At 38.5% G+C, this 25773-nt stretch overlaps 1 protein-coding gene across 2 annotated transcripts in view; it reads right to left on the bottom strand.

The window, feature by feature from the left end:
* Positions 1–2550: 2550 nt before the first annotated feature.
* LOC124139496 (syndecan-like) overlaps positions 2551–25773 on the bottom strand; it is a 71779-nt gene continuing 48556 nt past the window's right edge. For both annotated transcript variants that reach the window (XM_046506603.2, XM_046506602.2), the window contains 7 exons: positions 19153–19270; positions 12968–13189; positions 11780–11986; positions 10683–10786; positions 10507–10573; positions 9452–9544; positions 2551–8414 (listed from right to left, as the gene is read on the bottom strand). In XM_046506603.2, coding sequence (XP_046362559.1) covers positions 8248–8414; positions 9452–9544; positions 10507–10573; positions 10683–10786; positions 11780–11986; positions 12968–13189; positions 19153–19270 — 978 coding nt within the window. In that variant the 3' untranslated portion in view covers positions 2551–8247. The remainder of the gene's footprint in view (positions 8415–9451; positions 9545–10506; positions 10574–10682; positions 10787–11779; positions 11987–12967; positions 13190–19152; positions 19271–25773) is intronic.

The raw sequence follows: 25773 nt of genomic DNA on the forward strand, positions 1-25773 counted from the left end.
AGTGGTAAACGTCCGAGACCTGCATCACTTCGGGCTTTCCTCCCACACTAAGCTGACACGCCGTGATATAACTGGAATACTGTTAAAAGCTGCGTTAACCCCAACTCACTCACTCACTCTAGTCTGATTCGCTGTAATTAGCAATAGATTACCGTACTTGCCTTCTGATTCACAACTGTTCGTGTTGTGCAGTAAACACAATTCCAAACCTGCAGACATCCTAAACAGTCCGTTCCAAGGTACTGATGTTTGAAAAATGTAACTGGAGATTTGGGCTGGAGATTGTTGTTAGTATGTGACTGTCAAATATATTTTTATTCTTTTGGTCTAATGTAGATATATGTGTTTGTTTATTGTTTAGTAACATTATTGTTCAACAGTCTTCCAGCTATATGACAGTGGCTTGTAAATAGTTCAATCTAGACCAGATAAAACAGTGATTGATAATATGAGCAATGTCTCATGTTGTCAGGGTACGACACACATCAAGCCAGAACTACCCAATCTATAAAGTCACCTCTTATGACAAGCATAGGTTGCTGGAGTTGGAGGAAATGGGGCTTAACTTCCTGTTCAACATTATTGCACATATATAGAGACGTGTGCATGTACTAGTCTCGACTAATGCCAGCTTTATAGTGCTAGCCCACCATTTCAGACAAAGTATCACTGGAGACCCGGGTATAATGTGTGCAGCCCATTTCTGGTGTCCTGAGCTGTGATATTGAGGGAATATTGTTAAAAGAGGCATAAAACCATACTCACTCACTCACTCAGTATAGAGAAAAGAGACTCCAAGCCGACCAGTCTTTTTTTTACCCTGCCTAGCTCTCAGGGTAAAAGAAAGTATTGGCTTGATGCAGCCAGGGGATCAAACCACCGACCATCCACTCTCCGGGCAGACATTCTATCCACAAGAATGCTCAGGGCATATCATTACTGATGTGCTGATACTGTGCCCAGAGAACCATACATAATTGTTGGAATAGAGGCATCACTAGAGTAGCCTGAATTATTTTTGTCCTATTTGATATGGGGAAACTAGTGAAATATGACATTTATTACATAGCTGTGTGCTGATAGACAAATGTACTCAGGTATAAGCTAGAAATAGACTCATCAGATTATCCTGAGATAAGATCACACAAAAATCCATCGCTACAAATTCCAGGAAGCAGTTTATATAAATACCAAGATCCAGTCACCATGTACTTTCATTGTTTAAGCTGAGGAGCCTGTACAGAGTGGGATGTTTGATGGAGCCTTGGGCACACCATGCAGTGTTCGATATCCATGAAGATCCGGGGTAAAATAGATCTTCAGCAATCCATGCTTGCCGTAAAAGGTGACTAACAGGATCTGGTGGTCAGGCTCACTGACTTGGTTGATGCATGTCATCGTATCCCGATTGCGTGGATCGATGCTCATGATGTCAATCACTGGATTGTCTGGTCCAGACTCGATTATTTACAGACCGCCGTCATATAGCTGGAATATTGCCGAGTGCGGCATTAAACAACAAAAATCAAACCAGTGTTTGAGAACGGAAGTGTAATGCAGACTTGATGGTCCCAAAATTTCAAAGAATGATTTTCTTTCTGTACAATACTGAAATAACATTTAACTATCTGTCAGCAGCAACAAACTGGGCTGATGCAGTTCACCAAAGTAATTAACACTGAGAACGATACTTTCATCCCGCTTGGTGGTATCTTGACATGACTTGGATCACTCACTATGTGCAAATCAGAACTTGTACCCTTGGAGATACTGATGAATCTTCATAATTATTATTAATTGTTGAAAAATCTATTTAATTGTTTTGGATGATTAATTAAGCGTGCCTTGATGAATGTGCATCATTAACAACAGCAGGTGTAGTGTCACCTGGATATACTTGGTTCCCTCTGCTCTGAAACATTTACTCACTCGCTGTCACCACAGCATTTGAATCATGACATCACCATTTTTGGTCCCTGAACCCCATTGTTACAGGCAACCTAAAATATATCAGGTGTTGCACTTATATACCACTCCAATCTTGATTGTTTTATGTATCATGGAAAGGTAAAAAGCATATCCCAGATTCTCATATGTGAAGTGTATGTTTCAACAGAATGACTTATCTGATTATCCCTATCAAAAGATAAGAAGTATATGTGATGAAAACAAATACTTCAAATACATCATGGTCCAAATGATCTGCTGTCAGGGTATGGTATGTCCAGTGAATGAAGAAGTTCTGAAAGTGATGTGTGCACACATTTTTAATGGCCTACTTGACCCATCTTCGGCAGGTGGTCTACCACTAGACGAAGGAGGCGGTCGCACAACTACGAGACAGTTTGGCATACTAGAGATGGCTGCAAGTGTTCAATCACTGTGCCCATTCATTATGGTAGTAAAATGGGCAGTTGGGTCAATTGAGTAGTGTTCACTCATCACGCTCATGATCAGGTTCCATCCTCAACACATTCCTGCAATACTTCTACATGCATCAAGAAATAAACACCCACTTGAACAACAATTGATGATAATCAAAGACAAAACTCTTGGAAAAAACTGTTTATTTCAAATTACATGTTTTGAGTTTCAAAGTTTAGATGAAAACCAATTATGTTACATACTATAGCAGTCTGAGAGGATAACAATTGGTCACAACCAAACGAAAGATCTGATTGGCTGCTACACTTTAACATGAGATCTGATTGGTAAAGAACATCCTATCAGGTCAAAAATAACATGACTCGTATACAGATACATTTCTGAAAAAAAGGAAGATATTCATCACATTTTATCCATTGTACTTATATAATGAAGAATTTGTATGTGACCACTAAGAATAAACTAAAGCTTGATGATGCTGTTTTGATTGTTAAATATCTATATTTTGACTAACATTGTGTTAGTGTCAACCGTACAACAGTACATATAATACGATCAAATCTTGTACAAATAAAATATGTTCTAAAGAGGACAAGACCAGAGTTAACCTTCAGTAAGATGCCACATTTTTAGCCCACTGAATCTGACCTAGCATTTTTGAGCTGTAATTGTTAATGTCTGTTTTTGTCCTCTGATAATGTGCTAAGTCAGTGTGTGAAATACACGTTAAATTCCCAAGTGTATATATGTATACAGACCTATTTACAAGTATTGATGATTTCAACTTTCACATAGAAGAGCTTGCAGTAAATGCATGAAAATCATATTAGCTTCACATTCAAATATTATACAATGACTCAAGAACCCAAATCAAGAATTCCAAATAACTGTTGTAAAAGCTCTGCTATTTCATAGCGTCAAAAATTAACAAAATAGTTCAGAATTTAATGAATTAAAACAACTGGAAGCATACTTCTCAACATTTTTCTGATGAATATTGGCCTCACCGTCAGAAAATATACAACCTGCATACCCGGTGCTGCAAGGAATCACACCGACCAATGGCCAACTGCATGTCATCAAACATCAGTATCAAGTTCTTAAAAATGTCTTCATTCACTAAATCCAAGGTTAAAACTCCTGCAAAAATATGAACACATGCAATTGCACATTGGTCAATTCAAGATTCCTTGTCCTTCCTTCTTGTCTTTAAAATAAGTATATGCCTATCTAATGATGCTGCCTGTATTTCAAGATGGCTCGTCAATGACAACTTCGTACAGATCATACTTCATCCCAAGATGTTAACGAGATCCATATTTTCTTTTTTTTCTGATGCCCTCTTCTTCAATTTACCACTGAAATAGGGGGAGAACAAAATTATTGTTACATTGTTGCTTTGAGGGACTGGCTAGGTGTCAGCATGCACACATCAGAGTTGTACATTTGTTGCCTCACTACTATAAATATATATAGTTGATGAATATTCTGTCAAGGGTACTGGGTCAGCGTAGGCATAATTTATAGCAAAAAAGACAGAAGTTTGGAGACCTATATGAAGTGATCAGTATTTGCCAATCCAAAATAAATTCGAAGCTATGGCAATATTTACATTGACCTACAAAATCAACTACATGTGCATACACACAGAACTACCTGTACCTATTAGGAAATGATACAAGTAACAGCACAGAGAAAAAAATTCATTCTCTCATTTCCATTGCCATGCAAATTTCTCTTAATCAGCAAATATGTCTCAGCTTGAGAAACTAGAAAAAGTTGTATTTCTAGTTACAAGTAGCCTTAAACACACAGATAATGTTTAAATATTTCACCATGAATCAAAGTCGTTGTGACACCAGGTGTTTGTTTAAGGGACTCTGATGGTATTCTCAGTTTCTAAAGCTTGAGCACCAACTACGCAGGTCGTAAGAAGCAAATGTGTTACATGTATAGATGAAACAGTTATTGCAGTAGACAGGACAAAAAACAATCAATATACAAATGTTTGCAGTCCGGTAACGAGACAATTAAGAAACACCTGCAACCTTTGATTAGCAAGTATTTTGTGATTCGGGAAAACTTCGTACAGTTACAAACATCGGATTTTTCTCATGCAAAAACGACCATTTTTCTTCGGGGACAGGTGAAACTGGACAAAATAGAGTAAGATATCCATGACAGAATTCCCTCAAAGTGTATGTCTGCCCTGGAGGTCTACAGCATAAATGAGACTTGAAGACATCACTAAAGACCACACATAGTGCTGTACTGAACACAATATACACCATTGTTGAACTGGGGTTCTTCCTGATGGACACACACTGAAGACTTCATCCTAATAACAGCACATGAGGAGCTTGGTGAACATTGTCCACCACCATTAACGGTGTGCAGTTATTTGCATAAGACATGGTTAAATCTGTTTCTAGTATCACACCATGCCAATATGCAAAGAGAAGAACCACCTGCTGCAGTTTTACTCCACTCAAACTGAGTCGAAAATGTCAGAACACGAAATTATACACACATTTGAAAGAACATAAGAAATGTGTTGAGTCAGCAAAATGTGTGGACTACGTATACTACATACATTAAAGCTGAAGTTGCACCACAACATTCTCACACACATCCACCCTAATACATCCACATCATAAGAAGCTCTGAAACTACAGAAGTAGGCCTCTGGACAACACCTTTACACTGCTGCTATCAGGGAAACATTTTGGCATCTAAATTCTAACCATGAAAATACCATTTGATAAATTTCCTGTTTAACCAAGACAACTGATCAGCTAATATGAAATATGGGGGCAATGGTTCTAAATGTTGATTTGACCACAATGGCTTCCTGATAGAAGAAGTACCTCTAAAATTCTCTGTGACACAGAGCACTTTTAATCTGAATCCTGATCTAGGGCAAATAGTTTAGCACAGCAAGACAGCAATAACAATAATAGCTCTTCTATTCCATGAGATAATTATACAATGTACAAAGTTGTACTTTGTTGTACAGTTTGTGCTAAGGCACCCCATATGACCCATCAGATCAGGATGGGCACAGCGTGATAAATGCCGCAATGCCTGGCTCCCAGTAAACAATACCTCACCAGAATTCTTCACTGATTTCTTACCACTTACATGCTGTGATGAGACTCATTGGGTCACAATCCCACTATTTCCTTGATGGTTCCCTACCTATATCCAACACAGACGTGTACAGATTACTTCAACCTATCAGAAGCACCACACACATGAAAGAGAGGAAAGTACAAGGGGTCATGTCAAAAGTTGGCCTTACTGTTAGATGAAAAGGAAGTCATTACATGTGTCTACAAGCAAAAATACTATGAACTCTTGAAATGACCCCTGCAATATACAGAAGATATTTTCGAACCTGGTCAAAATTTGATTGCATGTTATTCATGTCAAATGACAAAACACATTCATAGATAAGAAAAACTTGTCAAATATCCCCAAGTTCTCAACATCACTTCTAGTGCAATGAATGAATACGTACTTCGAAAAGTCAATTCATAGTCCTATTAAGCAGCCCTATGAGCAGTCATGACATTTAGTCTCAATGAGCTATATGGAGAAAGGTCTACGCATATTGTACAAGCAGTCTAGAATATCTTAATAAATGAATTGCAAAAATAAAACGGACCTGCATGAAAAAAATCTCTTGTAAAATCGAATTAGCACTACAGGGCAGCTTGGGTTACTTTGTACAGTGACATAATTATCAATATATTCTGTATCTAGAGATAGGTAGAGATGAACAAAAGAGACTTCAGCTTTGAAGCCAGAACAAAACACAAATTATTTACCAAGGTGGGCAAGTATATTATATACAATGTAGAGTTAAACTCAAAATAAGGACAATGTGCCGATTTAACGTACATGTTAGGCCACAATAGATTAATTATTAGATTAATATCCTAATATCTGCAAAAGGAGACGCAAGACATTCCTTAGATCTATTTGACAGAATTCAGTGGAAGTCCATGACCCCACACCTTTTGGATCATGCAATGACCACTGGTAATCCTGATAAGTTTAATGCAAAAGGTACTAGGATGACGACCTCATGATTAACCCATTGTGACCTTCATTTCGGTGGGGTTCTTCTCGATGTTTTCATGGCTCATATTGTCCTTGCAATTCGCCCGTTTTCTTGCATTGTACACAAGGCAGTAATGACTTAATACATACATAGATTTTATTAAGTGATAACTGACCCATGTGTTGTGCTTATAAGACAAACAGATTTTGACTTATACTGCATTTGTTTCCAATTCAAACCCGTATACATAATTAAAGGGGAACTACGCTCCAAAGTCTTTCTCTGAATTTGAAGTTCAGGTGATGTAATGGAACTTAGGAGAAACTGTAACACTGTGCACTTAGGCTACACATTTACTGTTGGATTGATATATTTCATTAAATCTAGGACAACATAAGTGGTGCTTGAATGACCTTAATCACACTGGGACCGACTATTTGCCTGAGCCTAGTCCCCCTTTAAGGGTAGTGCTGGACAATTATTATGAACATGATTATTCAAAAGCCATAAAGATTAACTATGTTCATAACATTCAGATTCATCCAAAAGCCGATGGGAATTTCTGATAGTATATAATAAAAACCTTTTCTTGTGTTACAGTTATTTTCATAGTAGCATGATGAGTTGACAGAAGCAAGTTCTGCAGATATTTCTCCTGATAATGATTTGTGTTACATTTCAATTATTTGGTTAAAATTGAGCAAATAAGACAATAGTTATTTCCATGGAGCCTACAACTGTTGCACTTTGGGGTATCAAGATTTATTACATCATAAATACTGGGGAAACACCGCCATGTCATACAATAATTGGTAAATAAAATGCTGCTCTAAAATAGCTTAAGATATGAAGAACAATCTGTGCGGGTCATGTGACATCGTTGCTATGGCAATGACCTCCCTGACCCGAACCAGTCCAAGCTGGCAGAGTGGAATGTTCACATCAGACAAGTTGTCAAGCCACATGACCATTTTCAGAAGAAGTGTCACCATGGTAACAAAGACCCAAGAACATCACTCTACCAAATCGAGACCAAGTGAAAATTATGACTTCTTGAAACAAGTACAAACACTATATATACTGTATCAATTATTCCTCAACTCATACAAATATCTAAAATGCAACAGCACAGAAATCAATATTCAGCACCATTATTTGCTTTATTGAGAATTATTTCTTTTCCCACCTGGAGATGATCAAAATGTACTGTAATAAAAAAATAATTTCACTCAAAAAAAACAATCTCTGAACTATATGAGAGCAATTGTCTGACAGACCCATGTATTTTCCATCATCCAAAGACTCAAACACTAGTTCAAGTTTTACTGAAAACCACAACATGGCCGCTGACACCTCCAGATAGGAAAAGGCAGGTTTCTTCTAAAACTAGTCACAATTTTCACCTGGTTTCTGAGGTATTTCGTCAAACCGCTGTCCTTGTGATGTTGATCTATGGCTTCTCAGCAACATCTATACACGATGCTCAGTAAGAGTTCACGTAAACGCCTACCATCAACATATGTATGTACAACCAGGCTTCGCAGCCACTGCATCCATGTTCAACGCAACACTTCAAGGAAGACCTACGTTCAACATAAGTGCATATAACCACCTGTAACGCAAGCACCCACAGCATCGTTAAATGTACACACGTACAACTGTAATGCTGCTTGCAATGGAAAAATATATCGGCCACAAATTTTCAATTGGCAACAGTATAGGTCCCTTCCTAGGCCAGACTTTCTGCTTTTCAGATATAAAAGTTAAAGTTTCAACAGGTGACATCCTTTTTTAACTCATGCATAGTACTCCTTTTCTGATTGGTTGATTGGAGAATATGTTGACTTTTTCCTTGGTTCGTCCAATGCATAACTTCCTTCATCCTTCTTCCTCATCCTATACACTATGAACATGACGAGTAGTATTGCACACAGTAAACCAACAACAGCTCCGCCAATGATGGCTGAAAAACAAAAATAACATAATCTGACATTTTGAAAGTTGTATGTGATCAAATAAAAATGTTACATGCAGGTCAGTATGGCTTAATGCCTACCACCCAATCATATCACAGCAGGGCACACCAGTATGGGGAATCTAAGCTAGGTCTTGGCTTGATGTTTAAACATGTTAACAACTGGGCTACCCCAATAGTAAAACAACTAACATGGCAGAATTGTACTTAATGTAAGAAATGACAGCTTTGACGTTTCAGTAGCCCCCTTTTTGTGAAAAAGCGCACTATGCCTGCAGGCAATTTGTTTTTCTAAAGCAACTGCCTGTGTGTGGGGGTGAACATTGCTTACAATGGGGCCATATTCCAAGTGTACCACAAGAAGTTGTCCGCCATCATATAGCTGGAATATTGCTGAGTGTGGCATTAAACAGCAAACAAACAAGAGGTTGTACTTGAGTCTGGGCCAGGCATACAAAGGTGTCTGAGTGGGGTTTAACGTCACATTCATGATTATTGCACTTATCATGCTTATATAGCGACGTGCATGTGCGTGCATGTCTGGCTGCTTGTACTAGTCCAGACTAATGTCGATTTCATAGTGCTAGCCCGCTGAGATACTATGCCATAGTATAACATGAGTACCCCACTCAGACACAGAATACTGACTCCGTGCCAACCAGTCCTTGTTTTAGCCCTTTAATGCCGAGCGCCAGGCAACACATACCATCTTTTGGTATGACACCATTGTTATCGAACACCCGACCTTACACACTCTGGGCGGATGCTCTACCAGTTGACCACCGTAGCGGTTCAAAGCATACAAAAGGTTGATGACATGAACAAAGCACATGACAGATGGACTGACACGTGTCACCATCAGCCTGATCACACATTGTCACCTCAAATTCTCATTTTAATCGCCACTTATCACATACGTGGGGTGCAGGTGCCTATTCTGTCACCAAATACCCACAGGTTTCAATTGATTGGGAGCCAGTAGAAGTCTTTCCCTCAGCCTCAAACACCCAGTATGCAACACTGACCTGCAAGAAGTCCTGGCTGAGTCATGATGTGAGCAGAGGCCACAGAAGCCTTTTCTGGATCATCGCCTGTTTCATTATTCTCATCATCTTCCGCTGAAATAAAGGATAACAAAATAAAATTGATGGAAAAAATCTGTTCTTAAGCACGAAGGTTTTAACAAATGTCGTTTGTTTTTGTATTTGTCTTTGTTTTACTAAAAACCTAAGATTACAGGTCTGGTTCCACTAAATCATGTCTCTGATGGGTGCACATTAAGTTAGGTCGACAGACAAGGAATTCCAAATGTGAACCTGACAGTTGAGTAGATTGCTGTAGGTAGTCAAGTACTACATACATTGAAAGACTGTCCAATGCTTCACAAATAGATGTGATTGTAAACAGAAGTGGGGCAGAAAGGGCTGTGGGTACCACAGGGTCACACCAAGATACAGTGATGTATACAGGAGGGTACCCAGCTGAAACAAGCAGACACTGGGGTTTCTCACTACCCAGGTATACACAACAAACTAAAATATTTTGTAGCGCCTTTGAGAATAGCTTTGGTTGAGATCGTTACAGTAGCTTTCTTGACACAATCAACTCGAAACATGTTTTATTTCCACTATTACTGAGACAATTCATGGATTTGAGCCATGGTTACAGTAATGAAAGCAACAAAACATGGTGCCTAGTCAGCTTGGTTGCATACCGCTGGGACCAGTATTTCAGTCATATCATGGCAGCAGCTACACATGGTGGGAAACCTGGAACAATACTTGACATTAACCACTTGCCGGAAACCCTCGAGCATGGTGCTGACAGACCAATACACAGTAGAGCAAAGGAGGGAATGGAACCCACAACCAGCAGATCGCAGGCAATGCTGCACAACAAATTGTGAACATCGACAGCATGTGTCCATTGTCAATGCAACTGAATTCCATGTTCTCCTAGAACTTGTATTCATAACATAGCTATTAATATGCATTATAATTTTGCCATACTTTAGGAAAAAATAATTTGTTATATATTCTTAAGAATGTCATTTTGTAATACATAATTTTAGGTTACTTACGTATTTCATTATTGTCCTTGTGATCCAGTTCTGTATCAGTTGCAGGTGTTTCTGGGGCAACAGTGTACTGAAACAATAAATATGATTCATGAACATGTTCTCTAAAAACCATAATATGGCAAATGGCCTTCTACTAAGAGAGATGCAGTATTCTACCGGATGGCAAAACTCCTTACCCCTGGCTCCTGTGGTTTGGGCTTGCGTGGTTTACCTCCCTCCACCACGATACCGCTATCTGGCTCGATCAAAGGTGGGACCGTTGCTTCCTGGGTTGTGATTGCTATAGAAATAAATGCAGTAAGTTAGTTGGATGTCCCTCGTAGCCTTATTGCACTAACACCAAATAAGGGCACAGCAAATTGTACTCAATAGAGAAATTAACTCAGACCTCGACCCAAAGAGGAAACATGTTTACTATTAGTTGGTATAGCATGTCCTCCTCAACTTTATAGCAGCAATAACAATGAGTAAGAGCTAAACAAATGCTTATCCTGTTGGAGTCTAGAAAGAGTTAGGACTTAGCTGCTTTGTACGGTTTTCAAGATATATCACAGCTTGTCAGCTTGAGCAAAACCTGAAGTGATGCAGGTCTTGGGCATTTACCACTTTGGTGAAACCCACAAGCACAGATCAAGCCATTGTACATATAAGCCACAATCCTACTCGATGACCATTTTTACCATCAGATTCCCTTCTAGCTGGTTCTTGTAACAAGCATTTCAAATTGGGGAGCTATTCAGTCGTGGAATCCCTCAAGTATGCAAGATAACAGAAATGACAACATGACATCCACAACCATTACTGATATAGTGTGACAATTCAAAAGAATGCAAGGAAACACGTACCTGGACTATAAACGGATTTTAACAAAAATACTATGCCATTTTTCAGCATTTCACCAAACCATAGAGCAGTGACCAGGGATAGATAATATCCAATCATATCCAACTAGTCCTAAAGATAATTCAGATGTTATTTATGTAACAAAATCAGATTTTTGTGTAAAAATTAGGTCCTGCACAGTTGTTCACTTGTCTTAGTGCTGTGTCTTAACCCTGTCACAGTAGCCTTTATAGTAATGTAATGAACAACTGAATGCTCAAGCTGACACAGAATGATTGACTAAAATGGCAAACACCAGATACGTTGTTTTACCTGGTAAGTCAAATGCATCATTTCAAGGGGTTCATCATTGTAAAACCCACGATGCCACAGCCTCAGAAGACCATTGCACGAGGGCTAAATGTAAAACCTTCAATGTTACAAAACTTACTAATGCATTTTTCCGTTTGACCATCATGGATAGGTACTTCAGTTCCATATATTTTTTCACCTCTGGCATCAACACAGAAGCATTCTGATCCGTGGCACTGAAGTTCCTCAAATTCTCCATTCATCTTACACCGTGGACGGAAAGTGCCATACATTGGAGAACGGATATGCTGCACAAGCTTGAACACACATGGGTGTAAGTTATCACCTGGGAGTAAGGAAAAAAGAAAAAGGAACATAATAAGCATAAACAAATAAGCTGATGTCAATAATCACTGATTATAAATAACAAGGGAAAAGGTGAGCAGGGTCCACAAATATCCCCAAACTCGACTCCAAGATATTTGTAAGTTCAAAACAAGAAAAAAGAAATAAATTTTTTCAGAAAATCCACCAGAGAATCCATGTAGTAGTCATAAAGTTATAGGCTGCACAAATGATTCATTTTCTTTAATCCAAATATTGAGATCAAACTTCACACTACATATCTCCCATTGGTATAGAACATTCACCAAGTTTGAAAAGAATCTATTCAGTACTGTCCAAGTTGTAGGACGCACAAGAAAATGTCCTCCAAAGAATAGATGACAGAATTCCTTGGTATAACTACATACCCCAGCCCTTTTAGGTCGGGGCTATAACAAAGCACTGATGTTGCATTTCCTAACTGCTGCTGAGGCTAGTTTGTCTGTACCAAACTAATACATATGTCACAAGACCATACAGTAGCCCTAAGAAGTGAACATGGGTCTCAAATCAAGAAATGTTACCACAAAGCTACTTCACAAGTCTAAATATCATCAGAATAAATTAAAACAGTAGCCTCCCCTTTTTAAGCTAAAGCGGGTTTGCTATTCACACTTCTAATCTCAGTGATAGTGCCAGAGACACACAGCATTAGGACACTTTTGATGCCACATTCTTCAATTCATAACCAAATTTGAATGAAATTTTGATGATCAGCAAATGTCCCAGAAAATGAACGGCCCTTAATCGCTGCAAATTGGCTTAACTGTTCTTGCACATTTGACTGATGATTATACATAGCATATTAAATATATCAAGCCCATTTTACAGGGTCTTCAAGCTTTTCAAAAACAAAACACTATGTTCAAAATGTCAAAAGATATGTTCAGGAAATGCTGAAGTCAAGCTAACTCTTACACTGAAAGGCCATGATTATACATACCATTTTCACAATCTGGTGCCCGTGGTGGGTCAAGTGCAGTACCGGGTATTTCTGCACCATTACTGTCGGAGCACCAACATTTTCCTGTGCCTGGGTGTCCACGGCACTGCATCGGTGCATACTGGCCACTGGGTGTACAACGGGGAACATAGTTTCCTAGCAGGTGCTTGCTGGCTTCCCGGAGGTTCTCGCAAGGTGTCAGGGGCTTAGGTGTGGTAGAGTCTGAAACAAGAGTGTATTGTGTAGTGATTGCTGATTAACAAGGACTCCTGGGGCAGTTGTTTGAGCAAGGATTCTGAATAACATATGCTCCTGTAGCATGATGGAGGTTCAAATTCTTAAAACCATCAGTGAGTGGATTTATGCCGCTTTGTACATTATTTCAGCAATATCATGCAGGAACACCAGAAATGGGACTTCACAACTTGTAGTACCCAGTGTATGGGCCCTTATGGCCTTCAGTAAATTTACAAGTTGATTTAATTGTCACAATAAGCTGCAGGTTTTGTTGTTGTTTTTAAATAAAGGCGTGAACAGTTTAGTTAGGGCCTGTGGCTTCTAAAGTCTGATGGTCTTGATGTTAGCCTGGCATTTTTCTTTATGTCAAATGCTGCATATAGGGTACAATGTACCCAATACACAAGGGGTGAGTGAGTGGCTATGGTTTTATGCATCTGTTGTAATATAACCATATCACAACACCAGATGTCATCACTGATTGTCAGGGATTCATTCATAAACTTTCATCGCTATTTCTCCTTTTACTCCCAATGGAATCTGTTCCGGGGGGATAATTGAGACTGGTTATTCTCTGGCATTGACATTTTCTATTTGGGAATCAACCTGTGTCCTTGGTGTGCCAGGCCAAGCCACTAGGCAGTCCAACCATCCTCATCAACATGGAAGACGACTCAGTCATCAATAATTCAAACATAGGTAGCGCCCAACAGAGGGAGATGACCCTGCATCTACATTTTGTATGGGACTGTTGAGAACATTATGTTTTGCTGGTGCTTCTCCCACCTCAATAGGACTACTTTGCTCTCTGCAATCATCTAACCATGATTCTGACAGTTAACATTGATTACTGCTGTAATCAAACAAGGAGACTAGGGATATATTTTTTTAATAACTTAATCATTGATGCTGATGACTGATTGCTGGTACCTTGATACGACTTTTCGGGGCACATACACTGCTGAAGTCATTTTTGTGGTTTGGTTGACACGGATGATGACCGCTGTGCACCTGAATCCGGTGACATCTAGTCATACATGATTTCTAGGGAGGCCTGACAGGTCTACGCCTACGGTGCAGATTTAAATATTCTATATGTTGCTTTTGATGATTCAAACATTTCAGATAAACAACTTTGTAATTACTGATCTTGTAATCTCTTTGACACAATACATTTCAGTGAATGGACAGAATTAAAACAATGTGAATGCCACATATACTCCAATCCAGTCTTTACAAAGATAGATTCAATTGCCAATAACCATGTATTTGTATTACCTTTAGCACGCTTATCATCTAATAACAGTTTGTAAAAAATATAAGAGACTTTAGTTGCTTTTCCTGACACATTACAGGTCGATATATTTGGATATAAAGGGATTTTCTGCCAAGTTCTCCGTATATCATATATGATGGGGTGTTCTTTCATGAATAAGTCTAAATGATAAAAGTTCAGCAATTTTCACATGATTATGATTTCAACTCATCAATTAGTGCATGCGATCAGGGCTAGCACTGCTCACCAGAAACTGACTATAATTAAGCCCTCTATTGTTCTACGGTCTACAGCTTGCTGTTGTTTTATCAATGTTGGGCATGCTGGGTTATAACCGGCTGACCATGCATTCACTTCCCAATGTGATTCCCAGTGATGTATGTGTATGCAGGATTGAGTAACAACGGGGTCAGGAAGTGACCCCATCCCACATCCTACTGTGACATTTATTGCCACGACATTCCCACACTCCTACAGCCCGGGCCACCTACCCTGTATTAACTCTGATGCTCATCCACCTCAGTACTCACACCATGCTCAAAAAGGTCTCATACAGTTTACCAATCTATACATCACTTATATGCTTATCATTTATTTTGTTATTGTGAAAAACTACTTGATTGTAAGGAACACATCTGAAATTACAAAGTGAATAACAAAAATAAACAGTGTAGGTCTGTCGGAAATGGTTCCTCAAATGTCAAGGCAGGTCATTCACACATTCCTGCAATTACATATCATCAATAAGGGCTACAGCTAACCAGATACTGTATTACCGCTGTTATATAGCTGGAATATTGCTGAGTGCAGCGTTAAACAACAAACAAATAAATAAACATAGTGTACTGTCCCATATTTACATGACATCTACCCCAACAATCCATTCATTCACCACTGACTTTAAACTCCAAAATATCAAAATTCATAAATGTTTCTAAAAGTAAATACTTCTACATATCGTTCATAACACAGTGAGCAAGCATGGTAACATACAACATGCAACAGAAGTGCACCTCCATGACAACAAGTGATACTACCATGGACGCTAAATATACAATCGTATTAAGTGCCCAAGATACTACCATGAGTGAGTGAGTAAGTTGGGTTTAATGCCGCTTTGAACAGTATTCCAGTTACTGTATATCATGGTGTGTCAGCCTAATGTGGGAGGTAAGCCAAATGTGATGCAGGTCTCAGACATTTTCCACTTTACCTACAAGCATGGGTATGGTGATGATAAACCTAGAAACATAATCAGGGTGAACCACGACCTCAGCCCATGATCATAGCCAACCCCTGCCCACCCCAATACTACCATGAAGAGTCGGTACAATTCACTGATGCTTTACAATACTCAACAGGGCATAAAAAACTGAAAAATGTGTTCATGAATTTGAAAAAAGATATGTCAGCATAAAACAATTATGTACATGTATATTACGTGTGAGGTACCTTTTAAATTATTTAAACTAAAATAAATCATAATTTTACTTTGCTGCAGGTCCTTCAGTACATAGTGCTTTGTTTGATTCATTGTTACATGGTAAGGAGTCAGTAGGTCAGATGAACGTGTGATAAGCCAGGAGAACCTAGGATGGTCTGCAACAAAGCCTGTTACTGTTGACCTTTCACTCAGAGCAGGAACACCAAGGTCAGGGATTGTCAGTCCTGGTGTTTGACTGTAGCGTCCTGACATCATCACTTGCATTGGAGGATAGTGTATTAGTATCACCCAGGGTGCAGGTAAACCCATGCTGAGATAAAACTGAGCAAATTGGCCAAGTAGCTATTGCAAACAAATGAGGACCAGTTCCTTGTGTCTCCATCTAGAATTAACTTTCTAACATGACTGTGCAAGGACGTCACAATGGTATCAGTACATGTATTGTGTGTATGGTTCTACCAATATCATATTTGATGCAGGTGGACCCTTGCTGTTATCAAACCGCAAATTGGCTCAAGTATCCGTCATATTGCAGTCGGATGAAGATTATACTTGAACCTCCAGCTGTGTTAAGTATACCAATATGCAAACAGTTCATTTCTGAACAGAGTGAGCTCTGTTCCATGCTGCTGAGCTGTGCAGTCACAAGGAGTTAACTTGTAGGGAAGATGAACTGCATCATAAGTACAAAGTGATAATTACACCATTTGGCATAAGTTAATGGGTACAATCTGAAACAGTATCTATCGATATTGCAGCTGTATCGTGGCGGCACACAACGAATAGGCTTTACTGTTTGTATCAATGTGGTGGAATATACCAGCGCTTTAAGAACCTTGGCTTGACAAACCAATGCTTTGACCAAGGCTACACCACTCCTTCTGACACAAGTCAAAACACAAAGAGGTGGGGAATCAATCCCAGGCCTTCCGAGTGACAAGTGTGCACTGCATGGCTACCAAACAGTCCCCAAACATTGGAACAAAGCAACGCTGACAGAGTGTGTGAGTTGGGGTTTACGCCACATTTCACATTATTCCAGTCATATCATGGTGGGAGGAGATGAAGAATGTGCTTTACACATTGTATCCATGTGGGAAACAAACCTGCATCGTTTGTGTGAATAGCCAACCAGGCTAACCCTACTGCCCCACATCGGTAAGATGCCACCCAATGAATCACAAAAACACGAGTCATTGATTCATAAACCTTCAATTACTGCATGAACTGTTCTTCTCTCCATGCATGCACACCAGCCTCTGCATCATTAAACAATATGCAGGCCGACCACATCATGTGAAAACAGCTAAAACCATCAAGACTGGCTGGTGTTTCATGCTATAATGGGCAAGGGTGACAATCCAGGGATTACAAAGGTCTGCTTTTTGTACAACATGTTCATAAGTTAATTACATGCCTGTAATCTGATCTTGTTTACCATCAGACAACTGCATGAGCTTCATCTATCTGACAATCATAAGTGATGTGATACTGTGCTTGCACTGGTAAAAGTAACCCTCTGGGTCCTGTTACAAAAGAAGGTTGAAGAGAGTGTATAAACCTGCCCTGACCTACTTCAGTTAAATGGCTGTATTGTCTAAATGCCGTCACCGTGTTCAGTCTGCGACAATACGTATGTATGTATCATGTAACAAAGTGGAGGAAGTCAGCTGACAGGTGCCGCTCAACTCGACCTGGTCCCATAAATGCAGGTGCTGACATAATATGTCATGTCTCTGTAGGAGGGTAGGGACTACTTGGTCTCATGTCTCACACAAATGTATATCAGCAGACAGAGTGCTTGCACAAAATTAATGTCCCTTCATATCTCATGAATACACAAACTGATCGTGTCTCATCATATAGCAGGTGCTTGCACAAACCAGCAATGTCTCTCCATAGCAGGTGCTTGCACAAACCAACAGCGTCTCTCTATATAGCAGGTGCTTGCACAAACCAGTTATGTCTTATCATATAGCAGGAGCTTGGACGAACAACAGTGTCTCACCATAGCAGGTGCTCGCACAAAATGAGTCATCTCTTCACAGCTCATGAATACACAAACTGATTGTCTTATATCATATAGCAGGTGCTTGCACAAACCACTGTCATATACATATTACACATTTTGGCATCTGAATTCCATTTATATATCAGTATCAAATCTATGAAAAAGGTAATAAAGGGAAAATACTGCTGGTTAAACCACTGACCAAAATATAACGTAACACTAACATGGATAGAAGAACAGATGAAATAGAACATATGAACCTCTAAATGGTATACAAGATATTTACTGTAACCTGAAACAATATGACCTAATTGAGACAATGAGGGGACATCTCGTTTTCCTGGCAGATAATGAAGCTAGGTCAGTGTCTAACATCCCTACACTGACCCATTTCCACTCTGGGTCAACCCACATACCACGTTAAACAATCAGCTCTAATTGATTTCTTTTCCATTCCTCCCCCTCAGCCAAAGCAAGCTATCATAGCAATACAACAGTAAGTATAATGTCACACATGCTAATTGCATACCCCTTACACTTTTCGATTGTTGGATCATACATCTACAACTAATTTGTTTTTTGTTTTTTACCATTCTCTTATCAAATTGCACAACTTGTACATGTTGTAATTAGAAAATATTCTTTCCAACACAAAAACTACACCTTCATAATATCAAATCAATTTCAATTTTGAAAAGTTTTTCTTAATGGGCACAAAACTGTTTCCGTCAGAAGACATCAACGGTGATTTGACGGAGACAAAATTATTTGTAAGAAAAATCTTTAGATTATATTTGTCACACTTAACTTTACAAGCTATTGATCTTGGATAAATAACCTTCTTTAATTTAGCTTGGAAGATCTTTCAGGCAAAGCACTTTCTTTAAATACAGGAAATAAATAACTGATCCAAAACTTTGTTTGCAGAATATCACTGAGCGACAGCCTGTCTCCACTTCTCATAGTTGAAGTTCATATCAGGTTTCAACAAATACAAAGTTTTAATCTCACAAATGCAGAAGATGGGTGTAAATAGACATTTCGAGAGGAAGCTAAAGCATTCATAATGTGATCTTAGTACACTTGAGAACACTTTCAGCTTCAGCAAAAATGTCCTCTACATAAACTAACACTGCATGGCTTGAAGTCAAAACTTCCACAAAGATTCTTAACTAACACTGACCCACAGAACCTTCCCACAATGCCTCAGAACTTACCTGTTTCTACTTCTTCAGTCATACGGCTGCCACTACCTGACCCTGAAGATTTATCAAGGTCATCGTCATCATTTTCGTCTGGATCTATTCCCGAACCACTTTCTTCAGGAACTTCTTCCTGTAATACAAAAGAACATCATCTTGAATTCTTATTTATTTACAGGATATAAATACAGCAGGCAGACTTGGTGAGGCAAAGTAATGCACTGTAGTTCCAGACTTGAGGTGCTTGTGTTAATGTGCAACTACTAACTAACCACACAGCATCCAATCTGATGTAGATTGAAGGGACCAGCTATTAGAAAATTCAGCTCTTGGGCATAGAGCTCCGAGAGCAATATGGTTCTTTTACAGGACAACAGAGCAGCATCACTTCAATATTAATGATACATCCTGAACACAATAGGAAATCTTTCCACAACTTATTTTAGACTAGTCATAGATACACATCACTGCAAAATTAGTCCTTACAGATTTATGCTTGTCTCGCACACAAGTGGAGTTGTCAACTACCGATTTAGCTTCAAGTTATGAATACTTTACTAATGCAGGCTTTACCAATGGGGCTTTAGCCTGCAGGCGATTTGATGTATGCAGACTCTCAAAGAGACCTATAAATGATTCCAGATAGGTAGCAAAGGCCCAAGTTTTTAATTTAGGGCCCTATTGAAGTGTAAGGAGGGCTTTTTCACAGATGTGCTATCCGTTTCTTCTAACATATGATAAGAGATTTGGGTTTAGTTTATTAACACTGCTTGAACTGTATTTCAGTTATACCACAGCATGTAGGTTTTATGTGGGAGGAATGCCATAAGCAAATAAGGTCCTCAGCATTTATTGCACAAAGAACGGAGTAGCTGATCCTGACATAAGTAAGGCTCCACACCACTTGGCCCATCCAGGGAAAACAGGTGTATTTCATCCAGAGGTCAGTTTTTACTCAACTTGCTTCTTCACCTTTCCAAATCCTATTGCTTCCAGAAGGAGTTGTCACTGCCCCTTTGGACATGAGTGAGTTGGGTTTAACGCCGCTTTTAACAGTATTCCAGTTACATCGCGGCATGTCAGTTAAATGTGGGAGGAAAGCCCAAAGTGATGCAGGTCTCAGACATTTACCACTTCGGTGAAACCCACGAGCAAGGGTATGGTGCTGACAAACCTAGAAACATAATCGGGGCAAACCTGGATTCGAACCTACAATCATAGGTTTCTGGCTTTGGACATGAGAAACATTGAAAAGTACAACACAGTCAGCAATATTGCAGCCACATCATGGCAGACTGTAAATAATCAACTCTTGGCAAGGAAAACTTAATAATGATCCACAATGATCCACATCATCAGGGTACAATGACACCTTCAGCCAGGTCACAGTGTTTGTTGCTTAATGCTGCACTCAGCAATATTACACACAGCAATATCAAGATAACATCAAGACATTGTTGTCAACAGATGACAAGTCTTGCCGTGATGAGGAATACCTCTGGGCTGTCAACACAGCCTCTCACTGTGAGTATCAGAAACACCACTTCTTCTGGACCTGTCCTGGAACCTATTTACTGAGACTGCTTGTCAGTTCAAAGTGAGATCACAATATTGATTATTTAAATTCCTAAATCTTCCCTCTGCAGATAAAGTATCATCTATTTCTGAGGACTCCCACAGGGGAATATATTGGGTTAATTAATTAATCGTCTTCAGTGAAACTTCTTCAAAATCCTTTCAAGGAAAAATAGCTCTGTGCTGTTGAAAGACACATTAGAAAATATTATTCTTTTTAAGAAATCAGGAAAAGGTTCTGATTGTGCTTGATGAGAAAACAAGAACAAAACATTCCCCAGTTTTCACGTTTTTTTAGTTTTCTGTCAAGACACATAATTAAATTCAGCATGAAAATAGAAAACAAAAATTTGTTAAAATACACAGTTATTTCATTAAAGGTATCTCCACACGGAATATTTGACTTCTTGCCAATCAGTTTAACAACATATCTTACCAGCACAACCACCCTCTTTCTGAAACTTTCAAGACAAGATTAAACTTCACAAACTGAATTTAGATAATAAAAAAATAATTTTGAACACATCATAAAGAGTGAGACTTTTTTCTCCTGAATTATGCAACCAAATTATGATTATTTTAAATTCCAATACTTCAAACTTAAGCATTGTGTTAAGTGATATTTCACCCACTCCTCAAAATAGCAAAATATGAATATTTCCTTAAAGTGTGAATAATTAACTTCAGAGACCCTGAAAACGGCGTTATTGATAGGGAGAGTAAAGGTGACAGAAAAACGTGATTGTGCGGTAATAATGAGTGTGTACAGTGCGGCAACATGACCCTACGACCCACCGTTTCCCTTTCATCTTCACCAATGAAACTTCACACTGAAATGTTGACCTACAGGACATCAAACGAGTTGCTTCATAAAGAGTGTCCACATTTCCACCGCTAGCTGACACACGCTGTTAGTTAGATCTTAGAAACTGTTTCAACCCAAAAGCAAAAAAAACCCACTGGAATTGAAACATTAACTACTGGAGAGAAATCCTGAAATGACCTTTACAACAGATACATTATTTTTAACATTTCTGTTCACGTCAGATAAAATAGTCAACTTTCATCACATCCATCAAGAGTTTATTTCATGTAAAAAAAATATGAAATATTTTTAGAATAATCTGTCTCTTCTAAAAACAGACAGAATTTGCTACATAGTGACAATCTGTAAAAAAACAATGTTTCATTATAACAAGAACGTTCTGGGAATTGAGTTTTCTACAGAAGGAAGCTTACAAACAGGAAGGTATTTTATCCATGTCATTTGGGTCTGATTTTTTACAAGCTATAGAATTTTCAATGGAGACAATGCATGTGTCAAAAAGGAACTTCCAAGATTTATTCTGAAACTTCTTCATCTCAGTGTGAAGGGCTACAAACAACAATGAGGAGACAGGACACTGAGTCTGTCCTCTTTCCTTGGAGGGTCATCAAGGCTTGTGAGCAATCATGTCGACACTCAAACAAAATCATCGAGTTGGTATTGAAAATGAGAAACTGGAATGTTTGATTGGACATTTTCAGTCTTTTTTTTTTCAACTACCAAATAAGGCATTAGGCATTAATTACAAGATCTTCACTTAGGAATATATTACTGGTACATATATAAAACATTACCATATGATTTCTGGACCAGAATGGGGACGTGTGTGTGTGTGTGTGTGTGTGTGCGTGCGTGTGCGTGTGTGTGTGCGTGTGCGTGCGCGTAAGTGGAGTGTTGTGAAGGTACAAGCGAAGGGTTAGCGGTAAGGATGTGGATAGGGTTTGGGAGTTGAGGTATGGTTGAGGCTAGGAGCAAGAAAGGAGCAGTGGTAGGAATCGGGTTGAGTGTTGAGGTGTGTGACAAACAGGTCATTTGGTTTGAAATCCTAAACTGTTACATGGGCATTTTGATATTTCTGGTCACATTCAGATAACAATATCCTTCATTCACCCTAGAAATATGGAAACAATAATCTGTCCCAACGACTTCCTGCATGTTAAGTGTGTGCGTTTGATTGCTCTATCTGTGAAGGAAGTGTGACGTACCCTTTTCACCACAGGTAGCGTCAATACACTTGTGTAAATCTTTATTAAACATTTACATATTAGAATGTCATAATGGCGTGAATGAAACTGTCATCGATGTGCAACGTGAACACTTTCCTACTGAGAGGGAAATCAGAATCAAATGGGGAATTACTACAAACTTCCTGTCATGACTAATGCGTTTTAGTGGCTCACTTTATAGAAATCTTAAAGCCATGAATCTCAAAATACCTCTCATTACTGTGACTGGTTCTATTTAAGTGTCTCTTCAATGACAGGTTTGATTTTATTGATGATTTTATGAGTGCTTAAATTAACACACAAAGTTTCATATCATCCGATGCCATGAACGATCCTCCCCTTCCTGCTACCATGTGTTGAGAATGTCAAGTTCAGAAAGAAAAAAACAATCTTCCAAAGTATCGCCTTTTATTCTTCCCTCTCGTAAAGGTCAACCCAAGAAACATGTGTACATCGGGGCCTTGTAGAGGGAAAGTGTCAAAATAATAAACTCAATTTAACTTTTTCCCAATTTTCAATTTGCTCTGCTTTCAGGAAGAACGTCTTCTGTTTCTCCCACATAAAATGAAAGATGACAATGGCAGAATCCGACAAACATGAAAACTATCTCAGAAGTTTAACCAAAAAAACCACTCTACACTCATTTCGTTTTAAATCCGACCCCAGCAAATTTACAATCTGAGCTGCTAGCAAATGGCTACCAGGATTACCATGTTACCAGGTCTGCTAACAGATTGGCAAATAATGCCTGTTTTACTGGCTCCATGGGTGTAAATCCTGGAACAAAAACACCAGCTAGTTACTTCAAGGTGTAATCCCAACAAAAACACCAACCTAGACCTCAGTGAGGCTGGAATTACCATGCTTGCTGCTGGGTGCACTTTTTACCTTCTTTGAAATATGGCCTGAGTGTTCCATGGATAGGTTTTTTCGCATCTGTTTTTGAGGAAAGGTGGCGAATGTTTTACTCCTCTATCTCGCTTAACACAGGATGCATTTGATTCAACCATGTTATGAGAGATAGTCATTTGACCTACCACCACAGATGCTTCCGACCTACATGATGATAGTAAAGACCCCCACACAGCTTGGACACAATCATGGAACATATTTAAAGCAAGCTGCCAAATAGAGTTACTATCTGATTACAAAACAAGTTTAGTTGATGTTTGATCAGCCTCCTAACCCATTTACATAATTATTCTTGTCACATAGTACATCACATTACTCGTTCTGCTGGGAGCAAAGCCCAATGGTGAAACCAACAAGTAAGGGTATGACTGACAGACCCAAGGATCATAATCGGGTTGAATTTCTGATTCGAACCCACAATCAATTGATCCTGGGATCAAGGGATGCAACTCTGTACAGCGAACAGCAGAGCCAATGACCACTGGGCCACCTGTGCTCCTAGAAATTTACAGACAAAATCACATTATGGTTACAACACAGATGAAAGACAAAAAGTAATATGGCTGACATGATGATGATGGTGATGTAGACGAATATGAAGAATATGATGATGATGGTGGTGGTGGTGGTGGTGGTGGTGGTGGTGGTGGTGGTGGTGGTGATGATGATGACAGAGCAGTATTTGGTATGTAAGTACAGGTTATCTCATAGACATACATGAACACTATCTGCACATGCAGGCTATCTTCTTCATGATTAACATAAATACAAATAAGGTAACAATCATGATAGATATACTGTATTTAAACTGCATCATTATCATCTAACAATGTTACTGGGAAGCTAATTGCAACATCTAAATAATATCTAGATCTTGTTAATGGCAGCTGTGATAATTTCAAGTATCATATATATTAATATTTATTACATAGTTAACAGATTCAATATGAACAAGTTTGGAATACAATCAAAATATAAGAACAAACATTTTCCTTTTTCAGAAATAAATATGACGATTGAAGAAACTTTTCAAGTAACAAACCTTCAAGGCAGCATATTTCTTACATTACATTCTTCTAATTCACCCAACACAAAGTACTTTTGCGGAATAATTTTTATTTACAACTAAGCATATGATTTTGAAAACTATATCTTTAATCCATGAAATAAACAGATGCCTAAAATAGTTAAAAAGAAAGACATTTTCTGCACAAGATTGTACTGGTATGCTGCACCAGCATAACATCCTGATAACGCTGAATTGGTAAACAGCAACTGAATTCAATGTGGAACAATTTTTTCACTTATTACTGAATATTCAAAATTTGGATAATTGTTTTCCTATGAATATTAAATATTCATTTACTAAACCAAGTTGAGTCCGCATGAAATATCGAAATAGCCCACTATTAACTTTTGTTCCAAATTGACATTTCGATTTACAGAATACCAAAAACTTTTCCTTCATGAAACCAGGCCATACAAATCATATCCACCATTAGGGCAATATTCCTTACATAATACCACACACACACTAATACATGTGTTAGCAGTTTTCTAGCACTGAAGTTCTGTCAATATGCTAATGTTCATAGCAAACATGTGCATGAGATTCTGACAATATCAACTCAATAACACACAGCTGCTGACCAATCTCTCAAATGTGTACGAGCTGGAGTCCATTTTCGATTTGAAATTCAACATCATGCTCATAATTTGAGAGAAAACACATTTGTTGAAAGATGAAAAGAAAAAACACAAGTCAATGTGCATTGGAAGTGGTTTTCAGAAACAACTGGTACTGTTACCCAATTTCCTGAAAATGTTACTGTGTACAGATTTTATGATCAACAGACATCATCTGATTAATGATTATCACATTTTAAGTTTTCATATTCTTTTAAGAAAAAAATAGATTAGCTCTGGAAAACATAGAAATACTTCTTAATGTACTTTCAGTTTTTGGCTGGTGATCTTTATGATTTCATTGCAGTCACTGAACTATTTCTTTAACAAACAGATTTCATGCATTTTCTGAACACACATTAAACACTGAAACAAGATATCATGGGTAAAATGTTCACACATGTTGAACTG

The sequence above is a fragment of the Haliotis rufescens genome, unplaced genomic scaffold (genome assembly GCF_023055435.1).
Source record: "Haliotis rufescens isolate VD_foot unplaced genomic scaffold, xgHalRufe1.0.p SCAF_1, whole genome shotgun sequence".
Classification (NCBI taxonomy): Eukaryota; Metazoa; Mollusca; class Gastropoda; order Lepetellida; family Haliotidae; genus Haliotis; species Haliotis rufescens.